The sequence below is a fragment of the Eulemur rufifrons genome, unplaced genomic scaffold (genome assembly GCF_041146395.1).
Source record: "Eulemur rufifrons isolate Redbay unplaced genomic scaffold, OSU_ERuf_1 scaffold_123, whole genome shotgun sequence".
Taxonomy (NCBI): domain Eukaryota; kingdom Metazoa; phylum Chordata; class Mammalia; order Primates; family Lemuridae; genus Eulemur; species Eulemur rufifrons.
Genome location: NW_027182905.1, coordinates 659,813 through 675,626, shown reverse-complemented (window position 1 = coordinate 675,626; position 15,814 = coordinate 659,813). Strand labels below are relative to the sequence as shown.

The following is a 15,814-nucleotide window of genomic DNA, read 5'->3' as shown; positions in this document are numbered from 1 at the left end:
TCCCAAAACAACAAATGCTGGCGAGGATGTGGAGAGACAGGAACACTCTTACACTGCTGGTGGGACTGCAAATTAGTGCAACCTCTGTGGAAAAAAATTTGGAGATACCTCAAATAGCTAAAAATAGAAATACCATTTGATCCAGCAATAGCACTATTAGGCATCTACCCAAAAGAGCAAAAGACCTTCTGTAATAAAGACATCTGCACCCGAATGTTTATGGCAGCACAGTTCACCATTGCAAGGATGTGGAAACAACCCAAGTGCCCATCAGTTCATGAGTGGATTATTAAAATTTGGTATATGTATACAAATACTCAATAATAAGAAACGGCAGTGATCCTAGCACCTCTTATATTTTCCTGGATAGAGCTTGAGCCCAGTCACTGCTTCTTGATCCACTGCTCTCCTCACTCAGCCTACAGTAAAACTCTTAATCCTGTGTTAAGCTGGCTGGACATGGTGGCTCACACCTGTAATCCCAGCACTTTGGGAGGCCAAGGCAGGAGGATTGCTTGAAGCCAGGAATTTGAGACCTGCCTGGACAATATAGTGAGACTCCATCTCTACAAAAAATTTTAAAATTAGTCAAGTGTGGTAGCACACATCTGTAGTCCTATCTACTTGTAAGTCTGAGACAGGAGGATTGCTTGAGTCCAGGAGTTGGAAGTTACAGTGAACCATTATAGCTCCACTGCACTCAGCCTGGGTGACAGAGTGAGACCTGGCCTCTAATTAATAAATAAATAACATAATAATAATGAGTGACTGCTGTTTTGGACATACCCTTGATGGGGATTATCATGAATACAAGTTTTCACAGGTATCAAAATGCCTAAATTTTGGAATTTTATTTACAATATGTGGATCAGATTAATAATTTACAACTAGATTCGTATGTAAAAGGATGTAATTGATATTTCTCCAACATTTACAAGGGAAATATGAAATGACATGTAGGTGAGTAATTGGTAATGATATTTAGAAAAAGTATAAAAGGTTCCGTTTTTCCATCTTACCCCCTCTAGTTAAATGAAACTAATACCTAAGGTGTCTGTAACTGCAACAGGATATTAGAAAAAGGGAATTGGAATAAGAAAGTACAGCCTAAGAGTTGGAATTTGATTTGAGTCTTGAGAAATGAGGATTTTGATAATGAAAATTTAGGAGAAGGGACTTTTCTGGGAGTGTGAGCGGTTAATTATAGACTATCAGGTCAATAAGAAGGGCATTCTAAGTGGAGCAGTGGCTGCATGTTGAGTTATGAATTGAGAATTTGGATGAGTAGGTATGGGTAACAAAAATTGCAAAAACCCAAATGTTGTTTAGTTGTGATTAGATTGTGGAACCATTGTTCTTTAGCACAGAAGTGAAATGATGCAAATGAAAGTCTTACGTTAGTAGGCTAATAGAATAATATAGGTGAAAGGGGATGAGAAATGTGAGCCAGGAGCTTGGCTAGCAAGTATAGGATGATCATATAAACCCTAGAATAATAATTCTTACACATTTGTTTTATTATCATAGTGCATTAGAATTGAGCATAAATAGCAAGTAGTATTTTCTTTCTTGGATGGAATTGGGGTGCTGGATAGGTTCATCTTGAATACCAGCTTTGAGTTGTTCATGAATATTGTACTCAGGAGGATCCTTAGGCTGAAATTGAGGGCTCAGTGGGAAAATGTACTGCCTGTCTAGGGATGTTTTCCACAGTGATAGTCATCTGGGCAATACCTGTCTCTCTTACCAGAAGAGCAGTCTATAAGTTCCATATCTTTTATTCTCTTACTATCAGCCTATGGCAATACCATAGGGGTTCCCAAAACCAGATACCTATCTTTAAGAAAAATTAAACAGTTTCTGTAGAAATGACCTTTTAACTATTTGTTAAAATTTTAACTGTGGTAATATATCATTTCCAGAAGTTCTAGTAAAAATTACACTCTATATGCAGACGTTTTTAGTTTTTATTTAATCTGTTAATGACATGGCTTTTTCTTTCTATATCTATTAGGATTTTTTCTGTGAATTTAGTGAACAATCACCATGTGTTCTTTCAAGATCTCTGTTACAAGTAAGTTCCGCTTAGTATCAAAATACTTTAAACATTAGATTGTATGTGTACTGACACTGTTTTTATTGGTTGATGGAACAAAAGGTAGATGCTTTTAAAGGATATTCCATATTCCACAGTTAGTGGAATATTTTTTAATTTTGAAGTATTGACTTTGAGTGTTAGACATTCATCAAGATCATATCCTGGGCCAAAAAACAAATGTTAATAATTTTAAAACAGTTGAAATCATACAAAGCATCTTTCTGACCATTTTAGAATTAAACTAGTAATTAGTAAAAGAAAGATATCTGGGAAAATCTCTAAATATTTGGAAATTAAATAGCACTCTTCTAAGTACCTATGGGTCAAAGATGAAGTCTTCAGGGAAATTAAAAAATACTTTGAACTGAATGAAAAGGAATATATATCAAAATCTGTGAGATACAACTAAAACAATGCTTAGAGGAAATTTGTAACATTAAATGTTTATATTGAAGAAAGTTCTGAAATTAGTAATTTAAGCTACCACTTGAAGAAACTAGAAAAAGCAGAGCAAATCAAAGCATGAAGAAGGAAGGAAATAATGAAGATAAGAGCAGAAACTAGTAAAATACTAAGCAGAAAAACAGTAGAGAAAATCAGTGCAACCAAAAGCTTGTTCTTTGAAAATGTCCGTAAGGTTGATGAACCTCTAGTGAGACAGAATAAGAAAAAGAAGATAGAAATGACTAATGTCAAGAATGAAAGAGGTGATATCACTACAGATCCCTGTATATATTAAAAGAATAATATGGGAATATTATGGATAACTCTATGTCCATAAATTGAGAAACTTAGATAAAATGTACTAATTCCTTAAAAGACACAAATTACCAAACTCACTTAAGAAGAAATAGATAATTTGAATAATCCCATATCCATTAAATTGAACTTAGAGTTAAAAACCTCCTAACAAAAAAAAAAACTCCAGGCCAGTTCTATGTAATCTCTTCCAGAAAATATAAGAGGCAAGAACACTCATTATATGAGGCCAATATTAACGCAATACCAAAACCAAACTGACACATAAACACAAAACTATAGACCAATATCCCTTATGAACACAGACATAAAAATCTTCCATAAAGTATTAGCAAATTGAATTCAGCGATATATAAAAAGAAGTAATACACCATGACCAAGTGGGATTTATCCCAGGAATGCAAGGCATGTTCAACATTTAAAAATCAGTCAGTGTAATTCACTTTACAATCTAAAGTCTCAATTGATTCAGGAAAAGCATTTGACAAAATTCAGCTTCCACTCCTGATTAAAACTCTCAGCAAAACTGGGAATAGAAGAGAACTTCCTTAACCTAATAAAGGGCATATACAAAAAACCCACAGCTAACATCACACTTAATGCTGAAAGACTAAATATTTTCCTCCTAAGATTGGGAAGAAAGCAAGGATATCTGCTTACAATTCTCCATTCTTACTCAACATTGGAAATCTTTAGCACAATAATGCAGGAAAAAGAAATAAAAGGCATACAGATTAGAAAGGAAGATATAATATTGTCTGTTTACAGATGCCATGATTTTATGTAGAATCCCAAGGAATATACAAAGAAATTCCTAGAGCTGATGGGTAAGTTTAATGAGATCACAGAATATGAAATCAATATACAAAAAGCAGTTGTATTTCTATATACTTGCAATGAACAGTGGGAAATCAAAATTTTAAAAGCAAAACTATTTACAACATCAAAAAATGGAATACTTAGATATAAATCTAACAACTTGTGTGTAGGACCTGCATGCTGAAAAACTGCAAAGTACTGATGAAAGAAATCAAAGTAAGACCTAAATAAATGGAGAGATATACCTTGTTCATGGATTGGAAGAATTGATTTTTTTTAAAATGTTCTCTGCAAATCAATCTACAGATTCACAGCAGTCTTAGTCAAAATCACAGCAAGAATTTTCATAGCTTGTCAACAATCTGATTCTAAAATTTATATGGAAAGGCAAAGGAACTAGTACAGCTAAAATGATTTGGGTGGGAAAAAAAGGGAATAAAGTTGGAGAACTCACACTACCTTTTGTGTGATACTGGCAAAATGATGGCTACATGAATCAGTGGGAACCGAGGGGAAAGTCCAGAAAAGTTCTTTTTTAAAAAAATTGGTATAATTATTGACTGTATTCAAGTAATTGATCAATAATATAGTCAATTAATTTTTTACAAAGGTACAAAGGCAAATTAGTGAAGAAATGATAAGTCTTTCAACAAATGGTACTGGAATAATTGGACAGGCATATGAAAAAAACTGATGCAGAATGCATCATGAACCTAAATATAAAATCTGAAATTATAAAACTTTTGGAAGAAAGGATAGGAGAAAATCTTTGTAATCTTAGGGAATGAAGAGAGTTCTCAGGTCTGACATCAAAAGCACAGTTTATTAAAAAAAATGATAAATTGATACATTTAAAACTTTTATTCTGGGAAAGACACTGTGAAGAAAATGAAGAGATGCTACAAAGTTGGAGAAAATATTTGCAAATCATATGTCTGACAAAGAACTTATATCTAGACCACATAAAGAGCTCTATAAACTTTATAATAAGAAAATATACAACCCAATTTTTAAAATGGGCAAAAAAATTGAAATTCAATATGAAAGGGTATTCAACATAGTTAATATTAGGGAAATGCAAATTAAACTACAATGAACTACTACCTTTCAGAATATCTTTTTTAAGAAATCTGACAGTACCAAGTGCTGGTGGGGATGTACTGGTGATGGAACTGTGAAATGGTTGAGACGCTCTGGCGGATTCTTATAAAATTAAACATACAAATCACACTCCTAGTTGATTGCCTAAGAGAAGTGAAATCTGATATTCTAGACACTTCTGTGCAAGCGTTTAGAGCTGTTTTGCTAATGATCATCAAAACCTGAGACAACCCAAATGTCTTGAACTGGTGAAAGGATAAACATACTGTGTGGTACATGTGCACAGTGGCTCAGAAACAAAGTATAGATACAACTAACAATGCAGAAGAACTCAACTGCATTATGCTGGGTGAAAAGCTAGACTCAGAGGCTGTATGATTTCATTTTGATGATGATATTTTAGAAATGGCAAAATACAGTTCAATAATAGATCCAATAGATATGTTGTCAGGGATTTGGGTGAGGGAGAAGGCTTGATTACAAAGGGATCACATGAGAGAATGTTTTTGGGGTGATGCTGTTGTCCTGTATCTTGATGGTGGTGCTGGTTAAACAACTTTCATTTGTCAGAAACATAGAACTGTTTAAAAAAAAAAATGTGAATTTTACTGTATGTAAATTAAAAATATTTAAAATCTGAGCATTAGGAAATCAGTAAGGTATGATATATTAAATATTAAAATTACTAGAGTTGTTAAGGGGAAGAAATTAAAATGCAAATTACTGAGTTTAGACTGTTATTTAATTTTTTTAAAGGCATCCTGAAGTTGCTAGGTGCAGACTCTTATTTTAAATATATTTTTTACATTTCCACAAAGTTTGTATGTATTACAAAAGATTCATTAGAGACAAATATTATCAAATAACTTAATATTTATAGCCATTTTAATATTTTATAATCTATGAAGCTCTTATATATTAGCTCCTTTGATATAATCAGATTAGTCAGTTCATCTTGATTAGTTCAGTTCCATATTACTACTCTTAACTTTGGAGATTTTTATTTCTACACATTTTTTATTCTTCCATATCAGAATATACCTTAAATAAGGATTAATAGGTAGCACCCATTCTGGAATCAGTGATTTTTAAAAATTTCCACCAACTTTCTGTATTTTAATCACTTGTGTTGCCTGTAGTATTTATAAGAAGTACACTCATGTCATAGTAGTGACAACTCTGTGTGACAGTGTTACTAATATATTACATTTGTTTTAAGACCACTTTCCTGGTGGATAACAAAAAGGTCTTTGGAACTCATCTCATGCAAGACATGGTGAAAGATGCGCTTCGATCTTTTGTAAGTCCTCCGGTGCTCTCTCCCAAGTAAGTATTGTAACACATCTTATAGTGTGTGTTTCTTTAAATGCCCACCTTCTCTGTAGTCCTTCTTTATAGCCAAAGTATAAAAATTGTTTAAGATCAAGTCTCGATATAAAAAATAACTTGATCATGTTAAATTGATCTCTGCCACATATTATTTAGATTAGAAATTAAGGTTGGCATTAGATCCAGTATGAGACAGAAAACAGAACGGTTGTTAGCAGAAATTCAGTAACTTGTCTTGGACCCTACTTTGTGCAAAGCACTATGTTAGGCACTTTGGCTTCTGAAGTTTAGATAAAAATAAAAAATGCAGATAATTGATCCTTAAACTATGCTCTGGTAGAGGCACTGCCCTGAAAACATGCTGCCCTAAGTAGCCGAAAAGTATTGCTTGTAGAAAGAATCATCATTTGAGTTGGCATTTTGAGAAATAAGTTAGGCTTTTCCAGTGGGGAGGGAAGAAAGGAGTCATTATTTCTTAGCAAAAAACCCAGCACACGTGCAGACATGAGAACATGAAATGCATTTTAAGAACAGTTAGTAGTCCAGTGTTCTTACCAACAATTTGTTGAAAATAAATCTTGCCACAGCTCATGTAAAACTCTGGTTGCTTCCTGTCTTAGGTTGGAAGCAGACCCTGAGACCAAGATTCATATAAACATATTTAGAAAGTGTTCCCAGGAAAAACCAGTGAGGTTTTGGGCAAGCAGGACATGAAAAGGAAGAAAGCCACGCTAAGGTGCACTCCACAGAAAGTAACTTTGGTTCAGTCCTGTAGGAGAGCTCTGGAGAACAGTGTAGGTTACACTTCAGAGTAGTTCTTATCAGGAACAGGGAGCTTGAGAAATTACGCATATGCCTGTCCCATAAGGACTATCCCTGGGAGGATGTAAATAACCAGGCTTTCTCAGTGTTGGTTCCATTCCCCATTCGATTCACAGTAAAAGCCAAAGTCCTTGTGATTGAGCCTTCGAGGCTCACTGTGTTCTGGTCTAGACACCTATCCTGTCACCTTTCTGACCTCATCTCTTACTGCTCTTGCCCTCACCTCCTTTGCTTTAGTCACACAGGTCTCCTTGCTATTCATGGAATATGCTGTGTAAAGACCTCACCTTAGGGTCTTTACACACGGTGTGGAGGATAGTGGGCATTTTCCTCACACACCCCCAGGGCTGACTACGTCACCATCTTCAAGTCTTTTCAGGGTCACCTCAATGAGAGGTACCCTGGCCACCCTGTTTAAAAATTGCAACCCCTACTCCCACCAGCACTCCATTTCTCTCTCCCAAAACAATTATCTTCTTACATAGGATATAATTTTCTTTATTGTGTTTATTTTCAATCTTCCACTCTCCTCATCCCCTCAATTAGAATATAAACTCCACAAGGTCAGGGCAGGTAATTTTGGCCGTTTTATAACAACAGCTGTATGTTTTGAGTGATGTATCACAGATGCTAGTAAGCACATAATAAATATTTGTTGAATGAATAAACAAACAAATGAGAGTTTGATGGCAAGATAGTTGAGGATGAGACTGGGGAGAGTCTTGAATGCTTTGGTAAGGTTTTGTCTTTATTTTGTGGTCAGTGAGGAGCTACGTAAGTGTTTTAGGAGAGAATTGGCATAATTGGGTGTGTATTTTTTAATAGGAAGCAAACCGGTAATGAGAAGGATTGATAATGGAAGCAAAGCGTTTAATTAGGCTGATTGAGTTGTACAGGTTAGAGGTGATGAAGGATTAAACTCTGGGAATATAAAGGAGAGGACAGATTTGAGAATGATTTCAGAGATAAAATTAATAGAAAATGATATATGATTCACTAGGGGAAGAAAAGAAAAAAGGTAACTAAGTTGCCTTTTTTTTAAAGGCTGATTATATAAATAATATATGATCACAATTGAAATTTCAACCAGTGCAGAAAAGTATGTGAAAAATAGTAAAAAAAAAAAAAAAAAAAAAATTACCTGAGATCTTACCTCTGAGATAGCTACATTTTGATGACCGTGTTAGATATCTTTGTGTATAAAGATACACATGTATATATAAGTATATAAATGGGATCACATACATCAGGCTATTCTTTTTGTTGCTGTTCGTGTGTGTGTGTGTGTGTGTGTGTGTGTGTGTGTTGAGACTGGGATCTCACTGTGTTGCCAGGCTGGTCTTGAATTCCTGGGCTCAAGTGATCCTCATATCTCAGTATTCCTGTAGCTAGGACTGTAGGCATATGCCACTGCACCCAGCTCATCAGGCTGTTTTTATCATGAACTCTTAAATTACTTGTTAATTGCCTTTTAAATTTTTTTAATTTAAAGAATGCATTTTAATTTTAAAGTTCTTTATCTTTTTTCCACTCAAAGACCCATGGTGGGCCGGGCGTGATGGCTCACACCTGTAATCCTAGCACTCTGGGAGGCCAAGGCGGGAGGATCACTTGAGGTCAGGAGTTTGAGACCAGCCTCAGCAAGAGCAAGAGAAGTAACTTAGCCGGGAATGGTGGTGCATACCTGTAGTCCCACTTACTGGGGAGGCTGTGGCAGGAGGATCTCTTGAGCCCAGGAGTTTGAGGTTGCTGTAAGCTAGGCTGACGCCACGGCACTAACCCAGGCAATAGAGTGAGCCTCTGTCTCAAAAAAAAAACAAAAGAAAAAAGAAAAAAATAGTAGGTAAAAAAAAAAAAAAAAGACACATGATGGTTTTCTGTCCCAAATTACTTATGGTAGATCTAACTATGGTTCCCAAATATTTCATAATAAAATATAACTTACCCAAAATGCTTTGCATTGGAAGTGTTTTGGATTTTGGAATATTTGTATATACATAATGAGATATCTCTGGGATGAGACCTATGTCTAACCATGAAATTCATTTATGTTTTGTAGGCATTTTTATACACAAAGCCTGAAGTAATTTTATACAATATTTATAACAATTTTGTGCATGAAACAGTTTCAATACACTGAACTACCAGAAAGCAAAGGTGTCACTATCTCATGTTGGCACTCAAAAAGTTGTGGATTTCTATTCATGTCCTTTGCCCACTTTTTGATAGGGTTGTTCGATTTTTTCTTACTGATTTTCCTGAGTTCTAAATAGATTCTTGTTATCAGTCCTTTATCTGATGTGTAGTATGCGAAAATTTTTTTCCCATTCTGTAGGTTGTCTGTTTATTCTTGTGACTGTTTCTTTGGCTGTGCAGAAGCTTTTTAATTTAATCAGGTCCCATTCATTTATTTTTGTTGTTGCTGTGATTGCCTTAGGGGTCTTCTTCATAAATTCTTTGCCTAGGCCAATGTCTGTAAGAGTCTTTCCTACATTTTCTTCTAGAATTCTAATAGTTTCACACCTAAGGTTTAAGTCTGTTATCCACCGTGATTTGGTTTTTGTGAGAGGTGAAAGCTTTGGGTCCTGTTTTAGTCTTCTACATGTGGCTATCCAATTTTCCCAGCACCATTTATTGAATAAGGATCCTTTTCCCCAGAGTATGTTTTTGTCTGCTTTGTCAAAGATTAGATGGCTATATGAGGATGGTTTTATATTTGGATTTTCTGTTCTGTTCCACTGGTCTGTGTCCCTGCACTTGTGCCAATACCAGGCAGTTTTAATAATCACAGCCTTGTAGTATGAAGTCTGGCAAATTAATACCTCCCATTTTGTTTTTGTTGCTTAAAATTGCTTTTGCTAAACGGGGTCTTCTCTGGTTCCATACAAAGCGTAAAATTATTTTTTCTATATCTGTGAAAAATGATGTTGGTAATTTAATAGGGATTGCATTGAATCTGTTGATCACTTTGGATAGTATAGACATTTTAACAATGTTGATTCTTCCAATCCACGAGCATGGTATGGTTTTCCACCTATTTACATGCTCTGCAGTTTCCTTCCTCAGTGTTTCGTAGTTCTCCCTATAGAGGTCCTTTACCTCCTTAGTTAAATATAGTCTTAGGTATTTTATTTTCTTTGTTGCTATTTTGAAGAGTATTGATATAAGAATGGCTAACAAACATATGAAAAAATGCTCAACATCTCTAATCATCAGGGAAATCCAAATCAAAACCACAATGAGATATCACTTAACTCCAGTGAGAATGAACTTTATCAAAAAGTCCCAAAACAATACATGTTGGCGTGGATGCGGAGAGACAGGAACACTCATACACTGCTGGTGGGACTGCAAACTAGTGCAATCTCTGTGGAAAGCATGGAGATACCTTAAACAGATTGAAGTAGACCTACCATTCGATCAGCAATCCCATTATTGGGCATCTACCCAAAAGAACAAAAGTCATTCTATAAAAAACACCTGTACCCGAATGTTTATAGCAGCACAATTCTCAATTGCAAAGATGTGGAAACAACCCAAATGCCCATCAATTCATGAGTGGATTAGTAAAATGTGGTATATGTACACCATGGAGTATTACTCAGCTATAAGAAATAGTGGTGATATAGAATCCCTTTTGTTCTCCTGGAGAGAGTTGGAACCCATTCTATTAAGTGAAGTATCCCAAGAATGGAAAAATAAGCACCACATGTACTCACCAGCAAATTGGTTTCCCTGCTGAGGTGGGGGTGGGGGGAGGGGATGGGTGTATACCTATATGATGAGTGCGATGCGCACTGTCTGGGGAATGGACACGCTTGAAGCTCTGACTCGGGGGGGATGGGCGGGACATGGGCAATATATATAACCTGAACTTTTATACCCCCATAATAAGCTGAAATTTAAAAAAAAAAGTAGATTTTATAAAGAGCATTTCAAATTTTGGATTTTCAGATTAGTGATGCTCATCCTATAGGAATGTATTCTAAGGAGTGGGGTTACTGGTAAAGGGTTCTGTGTAGTTTTAATGTTTATAGATATTGCCAATTCTAAACAGATTGTAACAGTTTATATTTCTACCAGCCGTATACAAGAGTACATTTTCCATATACATCCTGACCAGCAGTAGGTGTTAATTAGTCCTTTTAATTTTTTCCTGTGTGTTGTGAGAAGAGTGATAATTCATTGTTATTTTAATTTGAGCACTTTGTTACAATATTTATTGGACACTTAGAATTATTTTTCTGTGAATTGCTTATTTAAATTCTTTGTACGTTGACTTTTAGTAAGTGGTGTACTTTTTTCTGCAAAATTTGTTAAGAGAGCTTCTTGTATATTACAAGAGGTTAATCCTCTGTATTAACCTGTGATAGGCATTGCAGATAAGGGTCTTTCTTTTCCACATCAAAATTTTTGCTTTCTATTTGATAGCTTTTATCTACCTTTTTTTTTTTTTTTCCGAAGTAAATCATTCTTCCCTACCCACGGGTTGTACCTTTAGTCACTTAAATCTTCTTTCAAAGGTTTTTAGGGCTTTATTAGAATTTAATCCTTCTGAAATCATTTCCAGAAAATGGTTTGAAGGTAGAGATTCAACTTTATTTTATGCTAGATAGTTAGCCCTTTGGGTGAAATATAAACCATCATTTTCCTGTGGGTTACAATGCCATCTTTTACTTAAAAAATCCCATATGCATTAGGATTTCAGTTTCAATGATAATTTTTTTCTTTTGTGACTTTCTCTTAAGTTTTAATATCTGTTAAGACATGTCCTCTTACACTATTCTTTTTAAAGACTTTCTTGGCTCTTCCCTGGTATTTTTCCACATTAATGTTAAGATAATTTTGTTCAAAATTTTGAAAGGCTGGAATTCTAATTGGAAAAAATATTAATGTTAAGAGTTCTCATTTTTATGCTCTTAAATTCTCTAATCAAAGGACATGATATTATTTTATGTCCTTCAGTTGTTTTCTTCATATGGTTCCTATGCATTTCTTGGTAAATGTATTCCTTGGTAGTTTTGGGGATTTTTACTCTTTGTTTTGTTTTTTTGTTGTTGTTATTGCTGTTGTTTCTGTTACGATGCTTGGAATCTCTTTCCCCAAAAGATAATTTTATCTTTTATTTTCTAGTAATTACATAAAATTTTTATTTTGGCTCATTGCTTTGCTAGAATCTCTGAAACAAAGTTGAATAGCAACATTCAGTGATCACAGCAAGCTTGATCACTATGTTAATGTGTTAATGGAAATGATCTTTCCATTTTTATCTTGGAATAATGTTTGTTTTTGTTTTTTGATAAATAGTCCATAATAATTGTTAGATCCATACCTGTTTTCTTTAGAGTTTTAATTGTTACTTTTATGTCTTTCTTTAAAATAGTTATTTCTTTTAAGAATGAGACATTGAAGGTTAATCATTTTCCTCATAATTTAGCTTTATCTGTGTTCAGGTTTCAATAGGAAGTGATCTTTTTGTTGCTTGCTAAGAATATTGTAACTTTTATTTTGATTTTCTCTTTTTTCATCTCAGGGTCATTTTTTAAAGTATTTTAATTTCCAAATAAAGACTTTTTAGATAACTTCTTATTATTTGTTGCTAATTTTACTTCAATATTGGGTTTTTAAAAATTTTATTTATTGTGTGACTGAGTACATGGCTGATTTTCATATGTCTATTACGCATATAAGAAAAAAGTACAGCACGCATGGTGGTGCCTGCCTATAGTCACAGCTATTCGGGAGGCTGAGTCTGGAGGATTCCTTTAGCACAGGAGTTTGAGACCAACCTGAGCAAAACCCCGTCTCAAAAGAAAGGAAAAAGAAAACAATGCAAATTTTTACCTCTAGGAAGCAAAGTTCAATGTTCATCTGTTTAATTGAGTTTGTTAATTGGGTTATTCAGTTTCTCTCTTATTAGATCTGCCAGATTCCAAACAGTTTATAATTAGCTATGCATATGTGTATATATGTTCACACACAATAATTGTGAATAAGACAAATCTACAAAAATTTACTGAATTCTCCTTGTATCGCTAATCATTTTTGTTTTATACATTTAGCTGCTGCTTTAGTGCATACAGTTGTAAACTGTTATACTGACCTTGTCAATTGTGCCTTTTATCATTATATGATATCTCCCTTTGCCATGTTTAATACTTTCAACCTTAAGTACCACTTATTTCACGTTAATATTAGCAGTCCTACTTTCTCTCTTTTTAAAAAATGTCTGACATCCCATTGATCATTCCTTCATTTTTAAACCCATTTGCATCACTCTGTTTTAATGTGCTTCTTTTACATGGTGTTTAGCTGGGTTTTATTTTAATTCTTGTTAGTCCAAATCTATTAAAAGCAGAATCCAGCTTATTTACATTTAGTGTAACAGTTGAATTACATTATCTCATTTTATTTCTTCCTCCTTAATTTGTTTACTGTTTTATTTTCTTTTAAAAAAATTTTCCCCCCTTATTTTTCCTAGTTTGATCCAATTTTTATTTATTTTCCTTTTTTCTCCTTTTTAATTTGGAAGATTTCATATATCTGGCTATGCTGCTGTTATGGTCTGAATGTGTACCCTCAAAATTAATATGATTAAGCCATAATCCTCAATGTGATGGTATTTGGAGGTAAGGACTTTGGGAGGTAATTAGGTTTAGGATCAGGTCATAGGGTGAAGCCCTCATGTTGGAATAGTGTCTTTATAAGAAATGGAAGAGACCAGAGGGCTCTCTCTCTGCTATGTGAAGACAGAGAAGGCTGCCATCTGCAAGCCAGAAAGAGAGCCCTCCCCCAAAATCCTACCATGCTTGGCTCCCTCATTTTGGAGGTGGTATTGGTGCACATATATATATATATATGAGTGAACTGAAGCTGTGATCATGCAGAATCAAGGAGGGGAGCTTCCTGACAGTCAGTTGCAACTGAAAGTTCCCAGAGTAGGGCTGAGCTTTGAGTATCAAGAATTAAATTGTTAGAGATACATCTAAAGCAGCAGTTCTCAAAATTTTGTCTTAGGACCCCTTTTCATTCTTAAAAATAAGGAGCCAAATAGTTTTTGTTTATATGAGTCATACCTATTGATAACTACTGTAATAAATACTAAAACATTACATATGCTCCTTGACTTACAATGGGGGTTACATCCTGATAAACTCATTGTAAGCTGAAAATACCATAAATCAAAAATGCATTTAACACACCTACCTTCATACACAGCATAACTCAGCCTAGCTTGCCTTAAATGTGGCTCAGAACACTTATGTTAGCCTGCACCATTGGACAAAATTATCTAACACAAAGCCTATTTTCTAATCAAGTGTTGAATGTGTCATGTAATTTATTGAATACTGTACTGAAGGTGAAAAACAGAATGGTCAGATGAATACTCAAAAGTAGTTTCTACTGAATGTGTATTGTTTTCACACCCATCATAAAGTAAAAAAATTAAACCATCATAAGGTGGGGGCTGTTTGTACTTTAAAAATATTTATTAATTCACTTACAGTAAATTCTTTACGTGTTAATAAAAATAACATTTTTATGGAAAATGACTATATACTTATAAGAAAAATTAGTGAGACAAGTGGTATTGTTTTATGTTTTTTCAAATCTCTTTCATATCTTACTAGAAAATAGCTGAATGATCTTACCTGCTTCTGTTTTCAATCTTCTATGGTATCATATGCCACCACAGCCTTTGGAAATGTCCGCTGCACACTTGTGAGAGAATGAGTGCTAAAGGCAAATAAGGTCTTAGTGTTATTTTGACCTTGTGTTGCCCGCTAAAGGTGTCTCAGGGATATTCTCACCATCACAGGGGAACAGGCCATACATTGATAACTGCTGACTATACTTTCAAATTCTCCTCCCCAACCCATCTTTTCCTCTCAGTCTGGTCCTAGAGGTAACCACCACACTGCAGTTTATGTGTATCACTCCTATGGATGCTGGTACATGTCACCAAATAAGTATGTCCGTGCAATGCACCAGCTTATGTGTTTTTAAGCTGTACATTTTTTTCATACTGTATTCATCCTTCTGCAACATTTTTTCATTCAGTATTAGGATTTTTATATCTACCAAAGTTAATTCATACAAACCTATTCATTAAAATCCACCATTTGAATATACTGCAGTTTATTTTGCCATTTCTGTATAATTGGACATTTAAATTATTGCTAATTTATTCCTATTAAAATTGGTGCTATAGTGATCATCTTTGAATATGTCTCCTTGTGCAGGTAGGATATATACTGAGAAGTAGAATTCTAGATTGTAGGACATGTGCATCTTCACCTTTACTGGTTTTGCCAAATTGCTTCCCAAAATAATTGAACCAGTTTGTACAAAACTGTATAACAATTCCCATTTCCCCATAATCTAGCCTTTGGCATTATGAGACTTTTTAATTTTGATAATACGATGTATGTGAATTAATATGTAAATCTTAATTTGCATTTTGGCTTTTTTATTTGAGTCCTCTTCAGCACTTAGATAACACATTGTCAGTTATTATTATCCATTTAGACTTAACTGTAGTTGATCCTCATTATTTGCAGATTCTGTATTTCCAAATTTGCCTAGTCGCTAAAATTTGTTGTAACCCCCAAATCAATACTTGTTCGGCTTTCACTCTTTCTACAGACATTTGCAGAATGAACACATGCAGAATAACAAATGCTGAGGTCCAACGAGGCAGCTCTGCCTTCTTCTCTCAGCCCTCATACTATAAACAACTCTGTTTCGTGCCACATTTTTCACTTTTTATTTATTTATTTATTTATTTATTTATTTTGAGACAGAGTCTCACTGTGTTGCCAGGGCTAGAGTGCCGTGGCGTCAGCCTAGCTCACAGCAACCTCAAATTCCTGGGCTCAAGCGATC

At 34.6% G+C, this 15,814-nt stretch overlaps 1 protein-coding gene across 1 annotated transcript in view; it reads left to right on the top strand.

Moving 5' to 3' along the window:
- Window positions 1–2,019: 2,019 nt before the first annotated feature.
- Window positions 2,020–15,814, top strand: part of LOC138379701 (N-alpha-acetyltransferase 35, NatC auxiliary subunit-like) — a 28,448-nt gene continuing 14,653 nt past the window's right edge. The window contains exons 1-2 of the mRNA XM_069464828.1: window positions 2,020–2,074; window positions 5,997–6,103. Coding sequence (XP_069320929.1) covers window positions 6,042–6,103 — 62 coding nt within the window. The 5' untranslated portion in view covers window positions 2,020–2,074; window positions 5,997–6,041. The remainder of the gene's footprint in view (window positions 2,075–5,996; window positions 6,104–15,814) is intronic.